At 32.5% G+C, this 22731-nt stretch overlaps 1 protein-coding gene across 1 annotated transcript in view; it reads left to right on the top strand.

The window, feature by feature from the left end:
• The window catches only part of LOC139896258 (uncharacterized), a 198689-nt gene extending 192132 nt beyond the window's left edge, over positions 1-6557 (top strand). Inside the window, exons 9-11 of the mRNA XM_071878857.1 lie at positions 4738-4874; positions 4959-5076; positions 5623-6557. Of these exons, the coding sequence (XP_071734958.1) occupies positions 4738-4874; positions 4959-5076; positions 5623-6557 (1190 nt within the window). The remainder of the gene's footprint in view (positions 1-4737; positions 4875-4958; positions 5077-5622) is intronic.
• Positions 6558-22731: the final 16174 nt, after the last annotated feature.

The raw sequence follows: 22731 nt of genomic DNA, 5'->3' as shown, positions 1-22731 counted from the left end.
CTCACAACTAATTCGTATTGAGTGAATATCTCTAGTCATCTTTTCCATTCTTCTCTCAACAGCATCTATCTTTGCGGAAATGGAATCTAAGTCATGGCTAGAATCGGCTCTAGCTGCTTTAGATGATCTAACGATATCTTTTTCTTGGTGCCACTCATGTGAGTGGGAAGCAGTGTTATCAATAATTTTGTAAGCATCAGTTTCGGTTTTCTTCATAATAGAACCACCAGCTGCTATATCTATGTCTTTCCTTGTAGTGATGTCGCATCCTTGGTAGAATATTTGTACTATTTGACAGGTGTCTAAACCATGTTGCGGACATCCTCTTAACAACTTTCCGTATCTTGTCCACGCCTCATATAGAGTTTCATTCGGCTTCTGTGTGAACGTAACAATTTCTGCTTGAAGTCTTACGGCTTTAGATGCCGGAAAGAATTGTTTAACAAATTTTTCAACTAAAACATCCCATGTATCAATCGCCCCTTCAGGTAACGATTCCAACCAATCTTTGGCTTCTCCCTTTAGAGTCCAGGGAAATAACATGAGATATATCTGTTCATCCTCCACTTCTCGGATTTTAAATAGTGTGCAGATCCTATTAAAGGTACGTAGATGTTCATTTGGATCTTCCTTCGGCGTACCACTAAATTGGCATTGATTAGTCACCATGTGTAGAATTTGTTCTTTGATTTCATAATCTGGTGCATTAATGTCTGGATGAGTAATTGCGTGACCTTGGCCAGTGCGTTTAGCTCTCATTCGGTCTTCCATACTTAAAGGTTCCAGATTCTCCATAATTGAATTTGTTGAATCGGAATCACTAGAGGATTCTGATTTAATGGTTCGTTCCTCAACAATCTCTGTTTGAATGATTGGTGGTTCCGGAGGAAAATTTAATGGTTCAGGATCTACGAATCGTTCCTGAATATTCTCCGGATTCTCAATTGTGAGGTCGGGTTCAAAAAATGGATTATCGGAAATTTGAACTGGAGTACTTGGTCGACTGGATGACGATTCTAAAGAGAAATCAACAGCGGTAATATTTGCTAAATGTCTTGATCTAGTTACAGGTGGTGAGCGTACAAAAGGTGGTGAACGTCTTGCTCGGTGCATTCACTGAATATCCTATTAGTTTTTAAAAGGAAAGAAAAATTATAATAAGTTATCCAATCAATAGACTTTTCTGATTTTGCCCACGTTTCGAATAGCCAAAAGATGCAGCAGAGGGGCAGGATTCGTTTGGTCTCAATATAATTGAGTACTGTTTGGCTCCAATAACCCGGTCCACGTACAAATCCAACTATTACTACGAACCAGAAAATTTTGATGTCTATCAATTTAACCACTTAAAATAAATTTTCGTAATTTTAAGAAATTTAGATAAGAAGTAGAATAAAAATCTATGTCCTAAAAACTAGAATAGCGAGAAATAAGAAAGAAAAAGAGTTCGTCGAAAAAGGTTGAAAAAGAAAAATGGTTAAAACATAAAAAGTGACGGAAAAATAAAAGAAACTTATAAAACTTAACAATACTTGACTAACCTAACCTTATTACTACAACTAACTTAAAATTATAATCGCAAATTGAGATTACTAATTGGAATGATAATTGATACATAGGTAAAAGGTGTCTAAAAATATTAAAGCTTACAAGAAAAACTATATCCCAAAATAACTTAAAAAGAAACTAAACTTAAAAAGGCGTCGCAAAATTCTAAAGCACCTAAATCTTAGTCTAAAGAAAAAGCACTTAAGGAATTCTACGACAAAGCCTAAAAATCTAGAAGTAAAAATAACTATGGCAAAAACTAAGTTTAAAACTAAATATGAGCTAAAAATACAAATATTACGCTAAAACAATTAAAAAGGGAAAAAATATAAAAATATACTAAAAGTTATAAAAAGTACAATTTTTATAAAAATATTATTTTTATATTATTTATTTATTAAAACTATTACTTTTACAATTTAATTAAACTAATTTAACTAAATAAAACAATTTAAATAAAAAGTAAAACTAATTATAATAAAACTAATTATAATAATAATAATTATTTAGGGTTAAAAATAATAATAATTAATAATTACCCGTAATTAATGATGTTTAGGGTTTCTGTCGGTGGCGTCAGAGAAACTCCGCGAGTTGCGGTATTTAAAGCAGCAAACCCCGCGAGTCGCGGGGTTCCAGTTTTCAACTCTGGTACAGTTTTAATTCGACGTTTTTTTTTCTTTTTTTTTATATATTTATAAAATATATTTATAAATTAAATTAAATAAAACTTATATTTTTACAAACTAAAGAAACTTTATAAAACTTAAATATTTATCAAACTCCTAAAAATATTTATATTTTTGTTTTTCTTTTTATATTTTCGAATATTTAAAACGTATTTTTACAAAAGTGAATTTTAATAAAAGTAAACTAAAAAATTTTTTTTTTTTGTTTTTATTTTTATATTAGCGTTGCGCTTCTGGCTTTTAAGAGACTCCAGGCAGCGGCGCCAAAAATACTTGATGTTTGCAGCGGGGTATACGAAATAGCTATTAATTTTAGCAGGAAATACTATTAAATACGATACAATTTTACACAAGATATTTATTTATTTAGAGAATGGATATACTTAAACCTTGCTACAACACTTATAGGCAGTGTACCTAATCGTACAGTAGTGTAGTTTTTAGTAAGTCCGGTTCGTTCCACAGGGAATCTTTTTAAACAAAGCTTAACGCTATATTAGTTTACTTTTATAAAAATACAAATATATAAATAAGTAATATTATTATTATAAAGGGGGGTTTTTTACCGTTTAATGACCGGTTTGTCGATTTTAAAACTTTAGTCGCAGTTAAAACCAAATGTAAAATAATAAATAAATACAAGACTTAATTTAAAGTGTAAAGTAAATAACGATAATGAAATTGCGATTAATAAAAATGCGATAAAATAAACTTGCGATAATTAAAAAGTACGATAATTAAAAGTGCAATTAAATACAATAACAATAAAAATGCGATAATTAGAAGTGCAATTAAATATAAAATAAAGGAAATTAAATATGAAATAAAAGAATTATGCTTATTTAAACTTCCGTAATCATGATGTTTGACGTGTTGATTTTAATTTTAAGCCCATGGGTTAATTGTCCTTTGTCCTGGATTATTTAATATGTCCATACGGATTTGTCCATAATAGTCCATCAGTCATAAATATAAAGAGCGAAAACATTCGTCAAATTATTCTTATTCCCGAAGTCAAATATTCCAACTAATTGGGGATTCGAATTGTAACAAGGTTTTAATACTTTGTTTAATGAATACACCAGGTTATCGACTGCGTGTAAACCAAGGTTTTACTACTTTGTTAACAATTACACAAATTACCCTTGAATGTAATTCACCCCTGTTTCAACAAGTCTATTAACTATTAATCCAGTTCCGTGTCCGGTAAAATGAATAATTATTGGTATTTATAGATATCCCGCCCACCGTACCCAGTCAAGCGTATTTGGTTATATATAAATACGTCGAATTATAAGTTTGTATATTAAATTAACAAGGTATTGTTTAGTTAATATAAAACCCATTAATAGCCCATAGTATAATTTCCACAAGTGTCGTTCTTTTGTCCAAACCCCAATTATGGTACAAAGCCCAATTACCCAATTTTAGTAATTAGCCCAACATCATGATTACTTCGGATTAAATAAGCATAATAATAACTTAGCTACGAGACATTAATATAAAAAGGTTGAACATAACTTACAATGATTAAAAATAGCGTAGCGTTACACGGACAGAATTTCGACTTACACCCTTACAACATTTGCTAACATACCCTTATTATTAGGATTTAAAATTAAAATTAAAATAAAAATATAAATTATATATATATTTTTACGTATATATTGAAAGAGAGATAGATTAAGAGTGTGAAAAATGATCAGAATTCGGTTGGCTTTATAGGGACTTTCAGAATTTGGGCCTCCGCGACTCGCGGCCCTTTTGGCCTTCAAACTCCGCGAGTCGCGGAGTTTGTAAATACAGCTCACACAATTTTGGCTCTTTGTTTACCGACGGTTTTATAAATAAATATAATATATTAAATAATTATAAGAATTATTTAAATATTATATTATATTTATGTGCATAGTTGACTTGTAATTTTTAGTCCGTTGCGTCGAGCGTTGAGAGTTGACTCTGGTCCCGGTTCCGGATTTTCGAACGTCCTTGCGTACAATTTAATATCTTGTACTTTGCGTTTTGAATCTTGTACTCTTGTAATTTCGAGACGTTTCTTATCAATAATTGGAACCTCTTTGATTGCCTTTTGTACTTTTGAGCTTTTTGGTCGTTTGCGTCTTCAATTCGTCGAATCTGTCTTTTGTCTTCACCTTTTATTATTTAAACGAATATCACTTGTAAATAGAACAATTGCAACTAAAAGCTTGTCTTTCTTGAGGAATAATGCTATGAAATATATGTTCGTTTTTAGCATTATCAGTAAACAGTATATTTTAGATTATCATTATTTGATAATCTACGTAATGCTTTTAAAACCTTTATTGATAAAATAAAGGTTATGGTTGTTTTAAAAATGAATGCAGTCTTTGAAAAACGTCACATATAGAGGTCAAAACCTCGCAAAGAAATCAATTAATATGGAACGTTTATAATCAATATGAACGGGACATTTCAATAGTGCCATCTATTCGGATTTTTTGCTCTTTGGTACGTATAGCCTCTCATGAAAAAGGTTGGTTCACTTTCAACAAGGTTGATGGATTTCTAAGACCTGCACTTGATCATCCTGCCCATGATTGGCACGCTTCTTTTATCTTTATAAATGAAGATTCAATTGATAATGAGTACTCATCTGTTCGAGTTTGGCGTTAATACATTCATCCCGTATCAATTACATTTCCACGGTTAAATAACAAAGAGAATGCTTTGCTTAAAAAGCTGAAATCTGAAAAAATCAACGATATCAAGTATGGAGAACATATGTTATCATTGACATATGTAAGCCAGGATTGGGATATTACACAAGGTTATGCCTGTGTTCTTGCTGGGAGAAAGAGTAAGTATTTATTTTTGTTACATATGCTTTATAAGATGCTTCTTGTTGTTTACCCAACTAACCACTGTGACTTTTAAACTGTTGCAGAAATTACTCCGCTTACCGCCATGCGATCATCATCTTATTCGCAACTTAAGTTTACCACACAAAAAATTGTTGACGATACTCCCATTCCAGAAAAGGATGATGCAAGGGAGGAGGAAGAAGAAGAAGAAGAAGAAGAAGAAGAAGAAGAAGAAGAAGAAGAAGAAGAAGAAGAAGAAGAAGAAGAAGAAGAAGAAGAAGAAGAAGAAGAAGAAGAAGAAGAAGAAGTGGACATAGGTATGAATCGAATTGCTTCTAGAGAACGTCGTGCCTCTGGTAATGAGAATGATAGCACTGAATTATGTAAAATACTAGACCAAAACCTGAATTTGTTTTCTTTTAGGCCCAGTGCTGGTGGATTTTATAATCCAAACCCCACTTTATACATTATGCCACCTTTGAAATCTTGTGAATCGTATTGGAACTCTTTTATAAGTAACAATTTCCCTTTATCTCCAACAGCTACTGCATCACACCAAGGCACTACACTAGTGACTCTTCCGGCTTCCGCCAAAAGAAGAAGAACTGGTCAAAACGCTCCGCCATTCGCTCAACAAGAAGCCGGCACTAGTTCTTCTCAACAACAAATTATGCTTCCCAACCTTGATACAAATATACTTTCCTCCTTTCTAAAGGGACCACGACATTCTTACGAGGATTTCATGAATTTTTTGAACGTCATGGTATGTCCTTCACTAGTTCAATTTTTTAGCAGCCTTTCTGATGCAGATGCTAAGAAGGTTAAGGCACAAAGTATCATTCTTAACATTGCTTCTGGGTTAAACGACCTTCAATGCCTATCTGAGTTACAAAGCAATGAAATTACCACCAAGAAGGAACTATCAACTGAAAAAGAGAAAATAACCAAGCTTGAACAAGTAGCTACATCTTTAAAGAGAGATTATGATATGATGAAGAGGCATTATGAGAACTGTAACACGCAGAGGGCAGAATATAGTAAACAAGTGAAAGAACTATCTTTCAGAGAAAATCAGCACTTAAGCCGGATTGAAGAATTGGTAAAGGAGAATAGTGCTCTGAAAGAACAACTTAAAGCCAAAGAGGATAATGAAAGACGTATAATTGCTGGGATTCCTGCCCTTGTAAACCGTATTTTTAACTACCAGGCATTATCTCACAGGATCCGTGAGTTTGTCCGCCTTGCAAAATCTGCTGAACGATTAAATATTTTCAATTTTATGAAGAGAAAACTACCAGAACTTCCAAATCCTCTGCCCGAGGTAATCACATCAAAGATCAATGAAAATGCTATCACAGAAGTTGATGTCGCCGGTGCTTCAATCGAAAATATGAGGTTTTCGGATCTTGAAAATCTTTGTAAAAATCCAGATGTAACTATAGACGATGTACTGAATTACACCCCACAAAATGAATGAAATATTATGTTTTTATATGCTTTGTATATCTTCTAATATTGTTCTTGCTATAATTACTAGTAAAATGTCTGAAGCTTTTAACACATTCAGAGAGAAAAATGCATGTAATATGAATATGTTACTTTGCAACCATTATGCTTTTATACATTGGATTTGTATTTTCCATTATACGCTTTCCGTCATGAAACTCATGAGGAAAAGTTGTGAACTATTTTTTCCTTCAAATATCTTGCAGGACGCTATTGTCCGTTATCCATTTTGCTTTATAGCTTGTGTATATAAGTTTTGTGTCATGACATTTTTGTAGATTCGCTTTAACGCTTCGATGCTTTAGTGAGTTCTACATGTCTCACTATCGATACAACCATTTTGAGTATGATTGCACTTCTACCACAGAAAGGTTATATTTCTTTCTGCAGGTAGGGATGACACACAGCTATGTGACACCTGGGCTAAAAAATCCTTGGCCGGATAAACTTTATGAAAAATATTGCCAAAAGAATAATTGCTGTTATTCATATTCATAAAGAAATTTTTACATTTATGACTATATCTCATGCATTTGACAGGTGATCAAGCTGCCCATGCATATAGTAATACGCATAAAATTTCTTTAAATTCATTGCATTCCAAGCACTTTCATATTGCTCGCCGGATGGCGCAGGAAGCATGTATGATCCGTTCTGATTTACTGTTGTGATCTTATAAGGTCCTTCCCATTTTGGTGCTAACTTTCCAAATTTGATTTGCCTGCTTGCCTCATTATCCCGTAGCACCAGATCACCAACTGCAAATTGTGTATGCTTTACTTTCTTGTTGTAATATTTTGCCATTTTATGCTTGTGATCTGCTTGCCGGATGGTTGCCATCAATCGTCTCTCCTCCAACAAATTGAGATTGTCTCTTAATGCATCAGAATTGGCTTCAATATCAAATGTCATTATGCGTTGTGTTGGAACATATATTTTGGCTGGTATGACTGCTTCTGTACCATACACTAGACTGAAGGGTGTATCCCCCGTGCTCCGCTTTGGAGTTGTCCAGTGTGCCCATAGCACATTTGGCAGTTCATCTACCCAACCAGTTTGACTTAACCCTAACCTTGCCTTAATTCTAGCAACAATTTCTTTGTTAGTAACCTCCACTTGTTCATTCGCTTGAGGATGAGCAACAGATATAAAGTTTTGCTTTATTCCTAGCTCTTCACACCAACTTCGAAATGGATTTTCTGCAAATTGTTTGCCATGGTCACTGACTATTTCATTTGGAACCCCATAACGGCACACTATATCATGCCACACAAACTTCTTGACATTTTCTCCGGTAATCTTTGCTAAAGCCTTTGCTTCAACCCACTTTGTGAAAAAATCAATTGCTACCACCAAGAACTTAGCATTGCCAGTTCTTCTACTGAATGGTCCCACAATATCTATCGCCCACTTGCAGAACGGCTAAGCGGATGACACTGGTATTAAGTCATATTTTGGGAGACGCTGAACTGTACCATGCCTCTTGTGACGACCCGGAAATTTCCGACCAAATTTAAACTTAATCTTTACATTATTTTGACACGACAAGCAAAGTTTGTAAGGTGGAGTCTCTAAATTTTTAGAACAGTTTACATGAAACCATTTGACCTTTGACTATTCCCGACGATTCACGAACAACTATTTATAAATGGATTCATATATGTTTAAAGATATAGATAGATATAAATAATAATTTGAAGTATAATTTAAGATATTATATGTTGTTAAAATTAACTATGAAAAGTAAAATAAAATATGATATCATCATTAAAATAAATAAATATATAAATGAAAAGTATATAAAAAATAAATATTAAATAATTGTAATACTCGTCTGATGTTCCGATTGATATTAAAAAAGTTAAATTCAAAGATATGTAATTTTAAAATAAACGGTGATCCGAAAGTGAGTTATATAAGTTATAGGCTTATTAAAAGTATATGTAGGATCTAATTATTTAATATTAAAATTTTTTATATTTTACCCATAAATGAGAGGGACAGTTGATGTACTTTTTATTTATCAAATTAAGGATTGAATTTCACACCATAATGACCAAAATAAATAAAGCTATCTAATTTAAAATTTTGGGATTTTTCGGAAGACGTTTAGATTTTAACTGTTTAGCAATGGACACGATATCATATCTCAACCAAACTGTCGGCAAACTAATAGTGATATATCCGTAATATCTTGAATCAATTATCAAATTAATGTTTCTTGTCTTGGATTCTCTTTTCACTTCACTACAACACACAAATATATGACACATTATTATTAAAGTAAGTACTATGATTAGTAGTATCTTTTCTAATCCTTCTTTTACTTATAACTATATCTATTATAAATATATATATATGATCCACATATACATAACAGAGATAGACATATAGATATCGACAACCATAAAACCATCTTTCTCATCCTCTATATTATTCTCTTCTTCTCCAAACCGGCACACCACCACCGGCTTTCACCACCGCCACTCGCAACCCCACTTCAACCCTTCGATCACTTTTCACCACTCATCATCGTGTACCACCATCTTAATCTCTCTCTCTCTCTCTCTCTCTCTCTCTCTCTCTCTCTCTCTCTCTCTCTCTTTTTCCCTTTCTTGTTCGAGAACATCAAGGACACCCATCATCACATTCATATAAGACCCGTGCTGTTTTGGTTATAACCAAACCTCACCATCTTTTTGTTTGTTGGCCAAAAACAACTCAACACCACCATTACCTTAAGACCACTGCTACTTGATTTTGTTTTTTGCTCAAAGTCATCAAACAACCACCATTAAAAACCCCACGAATCATCACCATTAAATGGTAATCTGCTACTGCTATACTCATTACTAATACGCTATGTTTATTCTGTTTCGATTTCAACTAATGAAGATGACGAAACAGTGCATCACGATGAAAGGATGATATCGTGATATTAATGATGTTGAATATGGCGACTGTGATTGTGGAAAAGATGTTACAGTCGCGTTTCAATTTCTATCTTTCCTTCTGTAAAGTTAGATGATAACTGCGGTTTAATAATTTATTTCCCGAATAAAGTTTGATTAAAATAATAACATCACCACCGTTACCCTACTTGCTATCGATATTATTATAAAGTGTAGCCAAGTTTTATTGCTTTGGGCTGTTATTAGATTGCCATTTGAAATTCCTGGTTACCAGATCACGAACCCAACAAATTTTCAGTTGGGCCACCAGGATTACGCATTTGGTACCTGGGCTGTGTAATTGTAATTATTGTTGGGTCGAGGTTTCAGTTGGGCCGAAACTGCTTAATATTTGCTTCCTATTTAAGTTTAAAACGCAACTGTTGATGGGATAAAAGAATTAAGGGTCGAATGAGAGTATAAAAGCATAGAAAGAGCAAATGGTTTAGGGTATGTGTAAGGGAATTAGAGGTCGCGGGTTCGAACCTTGGCAGTGGCATTTTATTTTTAAGAGCTCCTTTCTTCAAAGGTTGTACACTTTTAATTTTTATTATTATTATTATTATTATTATTATTATTATTATTATTATTATTATTATTATTATTATTATTATTATTATTATTATTATTATTATTATTATTATTATTATCATTATTATTACTGTTATTATTATTAATTATTATTATTAATATTATTATTATCATCATTATTAGGAAAATAAGTATTAACATTATCATTATTATTAATTAAATTTTTCATTTTATTAAATTTACTGTATTAGTAAAAAAAATTAGCATCTTTATCATTATTAATATTATTATCATAATTAGTATTATTATTAATCATTATTAATATTAGGTATTATTATCAGCATTATTGGTTATTATAAAAATAAAATAACTTATTATTAATATTACCATTACCAAGAATTCTATATATTATTATCATTATTTTTACAATCAATACCAGTATATATTATTATTATTATTATTATTATTATTATTATTATTATTATTATTATTATTATTATTATTATTATTATTATTATTATTATTATTATTATAAGTAAATCAATATTTTCAAAACCATCATACTAACAAATAAGTCTTTTGTACATTAAATACATATATTACATAAGTATACTAATAGTATACATAAAATTATGTTTTAACTAATACAATATTATAACATTAATTGAATTATATATCAAATAGGTATTATAACATATTATAAGTATTAATAAAATATATATAAGAATATGAATCTTAATACATAACAAAGTAAATATAAAGTTGTTAAATTTCAACTATGTGTGTTAATATATATACACCTGATATAGGTTCGTGAATCCGAGGCCAACCCTACTTTTGTTCAATATCGTCATGTGTATTTTTACTACAAAATACAATAGGTGAGTTCATTTGCTCCCTTTTACTCTTTACATTTTTGGAACTGAGAATACATGAGCTGTTTTTACAACTGCTTTATTAAATACTTTTGAAATATATTTTTGAACTGCGAATACATGAAATGCTTTTATAAATGTTTGACGAGATAGACACATGCAAAACATTCCTCGAATGAATTATTATGTAGACAGAAGTTCTGTGGATTATTATTGAATTATGGGGACTTGATAATCGCCACTAATTGTTGTGAATATATTTCCCCTTATTATTATTGCTTGGTAACCTAAGAATTAGGGAACATCACTAATTTTGAGAATTAGTGCACGCCTAATTGACGCGAATCCTAAAGGTAGCTACCGGGTTTAACACCCCCACCCAGAATGTTCACTAGACGTAAGGGCTAGTGGGCGTGGTGTTTAGTACTTCGAAGTTTATATGATTATTATACAGACGAGATACTCTGTTTTGGGGATATTATTATGCGCATTATATGTTAAGGTCAGTTACCAAGCCAAGTTATGAAAGCAATGAAAAGTGAATGTTATATATCGAGAGAATGATTTTATACACAGGTTATGTGTATGTTATTTTTGTGCACAAGATATGTGTACAGTTACTAAGATTTATGAAAATGGTTTCGTACACGAGAAAGATGTACTGTATTTAAAAGATATCGCATGTATATTACAGGTGGGTATAGGATTCGGGCCCATTTATACCATGCACATTTAAATCTTGTGGTCTATCAAAATGAAGAATTTTATTGTTTTATGATAAACTTATAAACTCGCCAACCTTTTGGTTGACACTTTTAAAACATGTTTAATCTCAGGTCTGAAAGAAATCTTCCGCTGTGCATTTGCTCATTTTTAAAGATATTACATGGAGTCGTTCATGGCATATAGAGGTCAGTACCTCGCAATGGGACCAGCTGTTGAAGATTTTGTCCAGGTGGATTAGGACGGGTCACTACAGGTGGTATCAGAGTGGTGGTCTTAGTGAACCAGGTCTTGCATTAGTGTGTCTAACTAATAGTCATTAGGATGCATTAGTGAGTCTGGACTTCGACCGTGTCTGCATGTCAAAAGTTTTGCTTATCATTTCGTGTCGAAAATTACCTGCTTATCATTCTTAGGGAATCACTTGCTTATCATTTTTAGTCTAGACACGTCTTACTGCAGTTAGTGCATCGATAGTATATAGACAAAATTCATATCTTAGCGTATCTGTTACTATAGACTTTACCTAACAGTTTCCGTAGATTCATCTGTAACTTATGGGATTTTAGTATTATATATGCATATGTAAATTATGTATTGCAGGGTACTAATCTACATCATATAATCTATTTCTTATCAAAAATCCTTCATCTGATCATACGAGATGAATCCCTCAACCAGTTCGAGTCCCTCAGATTCCGATAGCTATTCCGATAGTTATTCTGACAGCTATTCCGATATGGAATTCCACTCGAACTCCGAAAGCAGTATAACCAGAATGAATCAACTAATCAGTCATCCCCAATTCATTTGATGAGTTCGTAGTCGACTTAAACAATGGAGACACGAAGAAGGCGACACTTTCCATCCACCAAATTGCTCTCTTAGCGAAGAACCTGAAGCACCTACCGGCGAATCTATCCGAAACACCATTTTTAGCCTCATTTCCAGAGTAGTTCGACACGATTATATTCTATCCACAATTCTAAACCTTATTCATCCGCTCGTTCTGACCGACCATCATCCCGAAATAATAGAAGAAGTCAACGAACTTCGCGCTCGAGTAATCAATTTGGAGAATATGGTGCAAAATTTATCAACTTCAGCAATATCACCGACACCAACAGTACCATCAGAAACAACACCAGTACCATCAACAATCCATGTCTCAACATCCCATTCAGTACCTCGAGTACAATCATCGTTCTACGTATCGTTCTACATCAATTATCTTCGTTCCTTATGGCGATTATGTAATCTCTAATGTTTTAATGATTAAGTATTCTAGTTATAACGTTAAATCAAATGAGATTAATATTATATTAACTCATTGAATCTATGATTACATCTGAATAAAATATATATGTAAGTATATTTTCATAAAGATTGTAATTAAAAATTCTTTCGTACAAACTGTTAATGGTGAAAATATTTTAACGGGTAGGTAATACCCGGGGAATATTTAGATTTCACATTAATAAGTTACATTGTACATTCTTCGAATCTGATTCAACAGTCATTTACTATCCTACTTACATCCACAGATATAGTATCTGTTCACCACAGAATAACCATTTTTATTCAAATTCATATTTGGATTTCGATTTATCAGAATCCAACAAGTGGCATAATGAAGAAAACATTGGACAAAATAAAATTTGTTAGAAACAAACAAATTAACTATGAGAAAATTTGTTAAGAATCCACGCTAACTGTTCCTAGCTAACTGTTAATTCCGTATTACCTTTTATTTATCGCAATTTATTTATCGCATTTTATTTATCGCAATTTTAATTCTCGCAATTTTATTTATCGTCATTTAATTTCTGTTATTTATTTTACGCACTTTAAATATCGGGACACGTATACAAGGTTTTGACATATCATATCGACGCATCTATATATATTATTTGAAATAACCATAGATACTCTATATGCAGTAATGATCGAGTTCTCTATACAGGGTTGAGGTTGATTCTACAATAATATATATAGTTTGAGTTGTGATCGAGTCTGAGACATGTACACGGGTCACGATACGTATTAATTAATTCGAATATTATATATTAAACTATATACGAAATATTGGACTGTTAACTGTGGACTATCGACTGTGGACTAATAACATTGGACAATTAAAATGAATTAAAATATTGATTATAACATATGAAACTAAACATTTCTTCAAGTTTACCACTTGATTTCATCTTAAACCTCATTTGTATCTTGACAATTACAATCTGCGTTCAAACCTTTCATGATTCTTGAAAATACCTCAACCGAGAGGATGAACCAACCGCACTTCATATACGGAAGAAGAGATTGACGCATATAGTTATGCACATGAAAATACCCGGAACCTGGGTAAACGTTTAACACGTATCTATACTAATCCCTTTAGTGTAATTGTTACCCAAAATAACTTGGTAATTCTTTTCAAAGTACCAAATTTTGTCACAGCTCCGACAAGTCAACTTCGACTTTTCGTTCGAAACAACCTTATTATCACCTTGATTTATATGTATGCTCTTTTATTGTTACCGGGAAACCTTTTATATTCCACCATATTACCAGCAGATGTACCAGCAACCTCGTCGCTCCTTGGTTTAAATCTCTCCGACAAATCACTATATTTATCTATTGAAGTCTTATCATGTACTCATCCGCATCTTGTAACAAGAATTGTCATACCAATTACCGGGAATCAACAAATCTGTATGGTGAGTCTCATAACATTTCCACATCTACAGTTATATGTATCCATATAACATTTATCTCTTAGAACTATGATCTTCCATTCTGAAATTCTGAAAAGCACCCAGTCTGCGAATTAATACTCTGAATTTTGAAAAGTTGAATAAAGCAACAAAAACTGTAAACGACCTCAACAGCCAAAAGTTGATGATAAAGAATTGTATGTTGGCAAAGCTCAGAAAAAGTTTGAAACTGAAAAACCGATTGAGCAAACTACGAAGGAGTCTCTGAGAAAATCACAAGGACTAAACTTGTACATTACGAATCCTGATGATTCTGTTTCTGATGAAATCTTTAGCGAATACCTTGCTTCTGACTCCAAACTCTTGCAGACTAATTTTCTTCACCATCCTTCGATTCGATATTAGAAATTTCAAGATATCATCGTATCTTTCATTATAAATATCCTCCATATTTCTGAAGATATTTTTATAACTATTCTTATATGAAATCATTAATCTCTTCGTGCTATCAGTGTTACATCATATAGAAACTGTTAGTTTCTATATTCTGTAAACTTTCGAGCTTAAAATATGAATGTTATTGAAGTAATGTTGGGAACTGATGCATGAGTTAGTATAATATAATGACACTTGATCAACGTGATTATATTACAATAAGTCATGCTGAAAATTCTATTGGATCATGATGATTCACAGATCATAACGTCATCATGTGCCATGTTACATAACTCTTTCATTCTACTTAACTTCTGAACATATCAAGAAAATGTATTCTTGATGGTTCTATCTTCCGTGATGTTGATAAATTTAAAAAAATCAAATCGTTCTATCACGTTCCTTCCTGCTTAGAACATTATAACCAATCGAAACTCTATATCTATAAATTCTAAATCATTATTCGCTTGATTGAAAGTCGGGAAGATAAAACAATAGCATGGAGCTCCGAAATATAAAGGAGGATATAAAACCCGAAAACAACACATAAATTACAAACCGTGTATATCAATGTTTATTGCAACAAAAAGACACGGGAGAATTAAAAACATTATAACCTAAGGGTGAAGTAGAAGAGAGCATATTCCTCTGGTGGAAGTTGAAAAAGGAGAAGGAATGTTGCGATGGTAAGGATGAGGACAAGGATCGGAACTGGATTAAGCATTTTTACAATCTTTATAAGTATGGATTAAGGAAGAAATTATAGGAATGATGAGAATAATAAAATGGAAGAGGTAAATTTATAATGGAAGCATCCGACAGAACAATCGAGGCAGATGACCGCAATTAATTAAAGAGATCTTAATTTCCTTAATCACTGACGAATCAAATCTTTTATAGATTTCTAAGATTATCTTTCAATTCCGGAAATTCAACCATGACTACGTCAAAAGTAAAGACGAATATCTATTACCTTATCTCAATCTTTTGTGATAGCTTTACTCGTACGTTTCGAGTAATCGAATCCTTTTATCCAAATTATTCAATGGTGATAAAACTCTATTTATCAACTCATATTCGTCATGAAAACATTCTTATTGTTAACCATGACAACCACACTCAAATTTCGAGACGAAATTTCTTTAACGGGTAGGTACTGTGACGACCCGGAAATTTCCGACCAAATTTAAACTTAATCTTTACATTATTTTGACACGACAAGCAAAGTTTGTAAGGTGGAGTCTCTAAATTTTTAGAACAGTTTACATGAAACCATTTGACCTTTGACTATTCCTGACGATTCACGAACAACTATTTATAAATGGATTCATACAGTTAAAAGATATAGATAGATATAAATAATAATTTAAAGTATAATTTAAGATATTATATGTTGATAAAATTAACTATGAAAAGTAAAATAAAATATGATATCGTCATTAAAATAAATAAATATATAAATGAAAAGTATATAAAAAATAAATATTAAATAATTGTAATACTCGTCTGATGTTCCGATTGATATTAAGAAAGTTAAATTCAAAGATATGTAATTTTAAAATAAACGGTGATCCGAAAGTGAGTTATATAAGTTATAGGCTTATTAAAAGTATATGTAGGATCTAATTATTTAATATTAATATTTTTTATATTTTTACCTATAAATGAGAGGGACGGTTGATGTACTTTTTATTTATCAAATTAACGATTGAATTTCACACCATAATGACCAAATAAATAAAGCTATCTAATTTAAAAATTTGGGATTTTTCGGAAGACGTTTAGATTTTAACTGTTTAGCAATGGACACAATATCATATCTCAACCAAACTGTCGGCAAACTAATAGTGATATATCCGTAATATCTTGAATCAATTATCAAATTAATGTTTCTTGTCTTGGATTCTCTTTTCACTTCACTACAACACACAAATATATGACACATTATTATTAAAGTAAGTACTATGATTGGTTGTATCTTTTCTAATCCTTCTTTTACTTATAACTATATCTATTATAAATATATATATATATATATATATATATATATATATATATATATATATATATATATATATATGATCCACATATACATAACAGAGATAGACATATAGATATCGACAACCATAAAACCATCTTTCTCATTCTCTATATTATTCTCTTCTTCTCAAAACCGGCACACCACCACCGGCTTTCACCACCGCCACTCGCAACCCCACTGTCCGAGAACATCAAGGACACCCATCATCACATTCATATAAGACCCGTGCTGTATTTGTTTCGGTTATAACCGAACCTCACCATCTTTTTGTTTGTTGGCCAAAAATAACTCAACACCACCATTACCTTAAGACCACTGCTACTTGATTTTGTTTTCTGCTCGAAGTCGTCAAACAACCACCATTAAAAACCCCATGAATCATCACCATTAAATTGTAATCTGCTACTGCTATACTCATTACTAATACGCTATGTTTTTTCTGTTTCGGTTTCAACTAATGAAGATGACGAAACAGTGCATCACGATGAAAGGATGATATCGTGATATTAATGATGTTGAAGATGGCGACTGTGATTGTGGAAAAGATGTTACAGTCGCGTTTAAATTTCTATCTATCCTTCTGTAAAGTTAGATGATAACTGCGGTTTAATAATTTATTTCCCAAATAAAGTTTGATTAAAATAATAACATCACCACCGTTACCATACTTGCTATCGATATTATTATAAAGTGTAGCCAAGTTTTATTGCTTTGGGCTGTTATTAGATTGCCATTTGAAATTCCTGGTTACCAGATCACGAAGCCCACAAATTTTTAGTTGGGCCACCAGGATTACGCATTCGGTACCTGGGCTGTGTAATTGTAATTATTGTTGGGTCGAGGTTTCAGTTGGGCTGAAACTGGTTAATATTTGCTTCCTATTTAAGTTTAAAATGCAACTGATGATGGGATAAAAGAATTAAGGGTCGAATTAGAGTATAAAAGCATAGACAGAGCAGATGGTTTAGGGTGTGTGTAAGGGAATTAGAGGTCGCGGGTTCGAACCTTGGCAGTGGCATTTTATGTTTAAGAGCTCCTTTCTTCAAAGGTTATACACTTTTAATTTTTATTATTATTATTATTATTATTATTATTATTATTATTATTATTATTATTATTATTATTATTATTATTATTATTATTATTATTATTATTACTGTTATTATTATTAATTATTATTATTAATATTATTATTATCATTATTAGGAAAATAAGTATTAACATTATCATTATTATTAATTAAATTTTTCATTTTATTAAATTTACTGTATTAGTAAAAAAAATTAGCATCTTTATCATTATTAATATTATTATCATAATTAGTATTATTATTAATCATTATTAATATTAGGTATTATTATCAACATTATTGGTTATTATAAAAATAAAATAACTTATTATTAATATTACCATTACCAAGAATTCTATATATTATTATCATTATTTTTACTATCAATACCAGTATATATTATTATTATTATTATTATTATTATTATTATTATTATTATTATTATTATTATTATTATTAGTAAATCAATATTTTCAAAACCATCATACTAACAAATAAGTATTTTGTACATTAAATACATGTATTACATAAGTATACTAATAGTATACATAAAATTATGTTTTAACTAATACAATATTATAATGTTAATTGAATTATATATCAAATAGGTATTATAACATATTATAAGTATTAATAAAATATATATAAGAATATGAATCTTAATACATAACAAAGTAAATATAAAGTTGTTAAATTTCAACTATGTGTGTTAATATATGTACACCTGATATAGGTTCGTGAATCCGAGGCCAACCCTACTTTTGTTCAATATCGTCATGTGTATTTTTACTACAAAATACAATAGGTGAGTTCATTTGCTCCCTTTTACTCTTTACATTTTTGGGACTGAGAATACATGAGCCGTTTTTACAACTGCTTTATTAAATGCTTTTGAAATATATTTTTGAACTGCGAATACATGAAATGCTTTTATAAATATTTGACGAGATAGACACAAGAAAAACATTTCTCGAATGAATTATTATGCATACAGAAGTTCTGTGGATTATTATTGAATTATGTGGACTTGATAATTGCCACTAATTGTTGTGAATATATTTCCCCTGATTATTATTGCTTGGTAACCTAAGAATTAGGGAACATCACTAATTTTGAGAATTAGTGCACGCCTAATTGACGCGAATCCTAAAGGTAGCTACCAGGTTTAACACCCCTACCCAGAATGTTCACTAGATCTAAGGGCTAGTGGGCGTGGTGTTTAGTACTTCGAAGTTTATATGATTATTATACAGACGAGATGTTCTGTTTTGGGGATATTATTATGCGCATTATATGTTAAGGTCGGTTACCAAGCCAAGTTATGAAAGCAATGAAAAGTGAATGTTATATATCGAGAGAATGATTTTATACACAAGTTATGTGTATGTTATTTGTGTGCACAAGATATGTGTACAGTTACTAAGATTTATGAAAATGGTTTCGTACACGAGAAAGATGTACTGTATTTAAAAGATATCGCATGTACATTACAGGTGGGTATAGGATTCGGGCCCATTTGTACCATGCACATTTAAATCTTGTGATCTATCAAAATGAAGAATTTTATTGTTTTATGATAAACTTATGAACTCACCAACCTTTTGGTTGACACTTTTAATACATGTTTAATCTCAGGTCTGAAAGAAATCTTCCGCTGTGCATTTGCTCATTTTTAAAGATATTACATGGAGTCGTTCATGGCATATAGAGGTCAGTACCTCGCAATGAGACCAGCTGTTGAAGACTTCGTCCAGGTAGATTAGGACGGGTCACTACACCTCTGACAATTCTCACATGTTTTTATAATCTCTGCGACATCTCGATAAAGGGAAGGCCAAAAATATCCTTGCCGCAGTACGGAAGCCGGAGTGTTGAGAACAAAATCCTTCATGCATTTCTTTGACTACCTTTAATGCTTAATCATTGGTTATACATCTTAATAACGGACCATTGTAAGACTTTCGATAAAGAACACCATTAATCACTTCATACATTGGTGCCGTTACTCTTATTCTTCTGGCTTCCATCTTGTCAATGGGTAACCCTCCGTCATGCAAATACCTCAAATATGGCGTCATCCAAGTTTTCTTGGTACCTTCAACTATCACCATAATTAGTTTTTCGTGTATTGATTTTTCTTTAAGTTCTTCAACCAACACTCGTTTGTGCAAATGATCAAAGGTTAAAGTAGCTAGTTTGCTTAAGACATCAGCCTTCTTATTCTTATTTCGAGGGATTTGCACGAGTTTAAGGTTATCAAATTTCTTTGAAATTGCCTCCACCAACTTTACATATTGCCTCATTGATGTATCCCTTGCATCAAACGTTCCATTAACCTGCTGGGCCACAATTTGAGAATCAACATATGCTCTTAAATTTGTTATGCCCATTTCCACTGCTATGCGTAAGCCGGAGAGTAATGCCTCGTACTCTGCTTCGTTATTGGACGCATAAAAACAAAATTTCAATGCATAAGTATACTTTTCTCCGTCTGGACTTGTTAAAACCAGTCCTGCACCTGTTCCCTCTTCACTGGAGGCCCCATCAGTGTGTAATTCCCACACATGCTGTTGTGGTGCCATTTTATTTTCGTATTCCACTTTTTCATTTGTTTCCAGAAGAAAATCTGCCAAAATTTGTCCTTTAACTGCATTCCGGAGAGCAAAATTAATTTCATATTCCCCCAACTCGATGGCCCATTTTGCTAGACGGCCAGATGATTCTGGACGCTGGAGTATTTGCTTCAACGGTTGATCTGTTAACACCAAGATAGGATGACCTTGAAAATACCTTCTTAAACGTCGTGCAGTATGCACAAGGGCATAAACCATGCGATGAAGCGGTGGACAATTCGTTTCACTGAGCTGCAATACTTTGCTAACAAAATATATGGGCATTTGCACACCATTCCGTTCTGCGATTAAGACAGAACTAATTGCTTCTTTTGAGACAGCTAAATACAAAATTAAGGTCTCCCCTTCTTTTGGTGCTGTTAATGTAGGTAACGTTTTCAACAACTGCTTGACCTCTTGAAATGAATTTTCGGCTTCCGCCGTCCATACAAAATCCTTTTTGTTTAAACAGCCTTTTAACACTTTCATGAATGGAAGTGACTTTTCAGCTGCTTTGGACAGAAATCTTGTTAATGCTGCTAAACATCCATGTAATCTTTGAAAGTCTTTCTTGCTGACCGGCGATTTCATGTCTTCAATTGCTTGAATTTTCTTAGGATTAGCTTTAATACCCCATTCAGTAACTATATGACCTAAAAATTTTCCTTCCTCCACACCAAACGTACACTTCTTGGGATTTAATTTCATGTTGATTTTTCACAAAGATGCAAAAGTCTCTTGTATATCTCGTAACATCTTTTCTTCAGTATGACTTTTTATAACAATATCGTCCACATACGCTTCCAGATTTCGCCCAATTTGATCCTTAAAAGCCATATCAATAAGTCGTTGATATGTTGCTCCTGCATTTTTCAGTCCAAAAGGCATTTTCATGTAACAGAATATGCCTTCCGTCGTGTGAAAAGCCGTTTTGTCTTCATCTTTTAAAGCCATAGGTATTTGTTGATACCCCTTAGCTGCATCTAAGAAACATTTAAATCGATACCCTGCCAATGATTCAACCTTCTAATCGATTTCAGGTAAGGGATAATTATCCTTTGGGCATGCTTTATTGATATGTGTGAAATCCACACACATCCGCCATGAGTTGTCCGGCTTCCTAACCATGACTGGATTGGCCACCCATGTCTGATATTTTACCTCTCGCAAGATACTAGCATCCACCAAACTTCGTACCTCATCACGGAGGAATTTGCTTCTTTCTGGCGCCATGCCTCGTTTCTTTTGACAAACAGGATGCATGTTAGGATTCACATTTAACCTATGTTCTGCCACTTCTCTTGGGACACCGGTCATATCAGAAGGTTGCCATGCAAAAACGTCTAAATTTGTTGCCAAAGTGTTGTATAATTTTTCTTTACATGCCGTAGATAACGTATGCCCAATTATGATTTTTTGATCTGGAAACTGTGGATTTGGCGAGATTGACCCATCATCATGTATTATTGGCTTAATTATTGCTTTTGTTACTTGAGAACACTCAATTAACTTCTGCCGTTCTGCATACAATGTTTCTATTCCGCCTGGCGTTAGAAACTTCATCATGCCATGCACAGTTGATGTTACAGCCCCAAACGTCATTAAAGCAGTTCTTCCCAAAATTATATTGTATTGTGAATTTGCTTTAACTACCAGGAACTCAATGTTGGTTGTGCGTCTTAATGGTGACTTGCCCAAGGTTACTTCAAGCAGAATACTTCCTTCAGACCAAGACGGTTCACTTGTAAAACTTGCTAACGGCACATATGTTTCCTTCCTTTTTTCTTGCACATCTTTCGGAAGCTGTATGAAGCAATGTTCATACATAATGTCTGCTCCAGCTCCTGTGTCAGTATAAATGTTGCGTATTAAGCAATTAGCAACTCGAGCTTCTATAACCACTGGACCATCAGATGGATTTGTGTTAAACATAGAAGGAAATGATATTAATTGCTCTTCCCAATCTTCTAACACTTCTGCCTTCCTCCGTTGTCCAGCTTTCCATGGATGTAGCATGTCTACTTCTATGGGTACCAATTCATTACCCTTGCCTTCTTTGTCAGTGTTAGTGAGATGATTTGTCTTAATAATGGATGGCGCCATTGTTAACACCTATTTCAATTTTTTTTTCACTAGATCGCGTATTCTACTGGTAGCACGTGTTACTGGTCGGAACCATGTAGGTCCGCCC

This window comes from Rutidosis leptorrhynchoides, chromosome 1, assembly GCF_046630445.1.
Source record: "Rutidosis leptorrhynchoides isolate AG116_Rl617_1_P2 chromosome 1, CSIRO_AGI_Rlap_v1, whole genome shotgun sequence".
NCBI lineage: Eukaryota > Viridiplantae > Streptophyta > Magnoliopsida > Asterales > Asteraceae > Rutidosis > Rutidosis leptorrhynchoides.
This window is presented reverse-complemented; position numbering and strand designations above follow the sequence as displayed.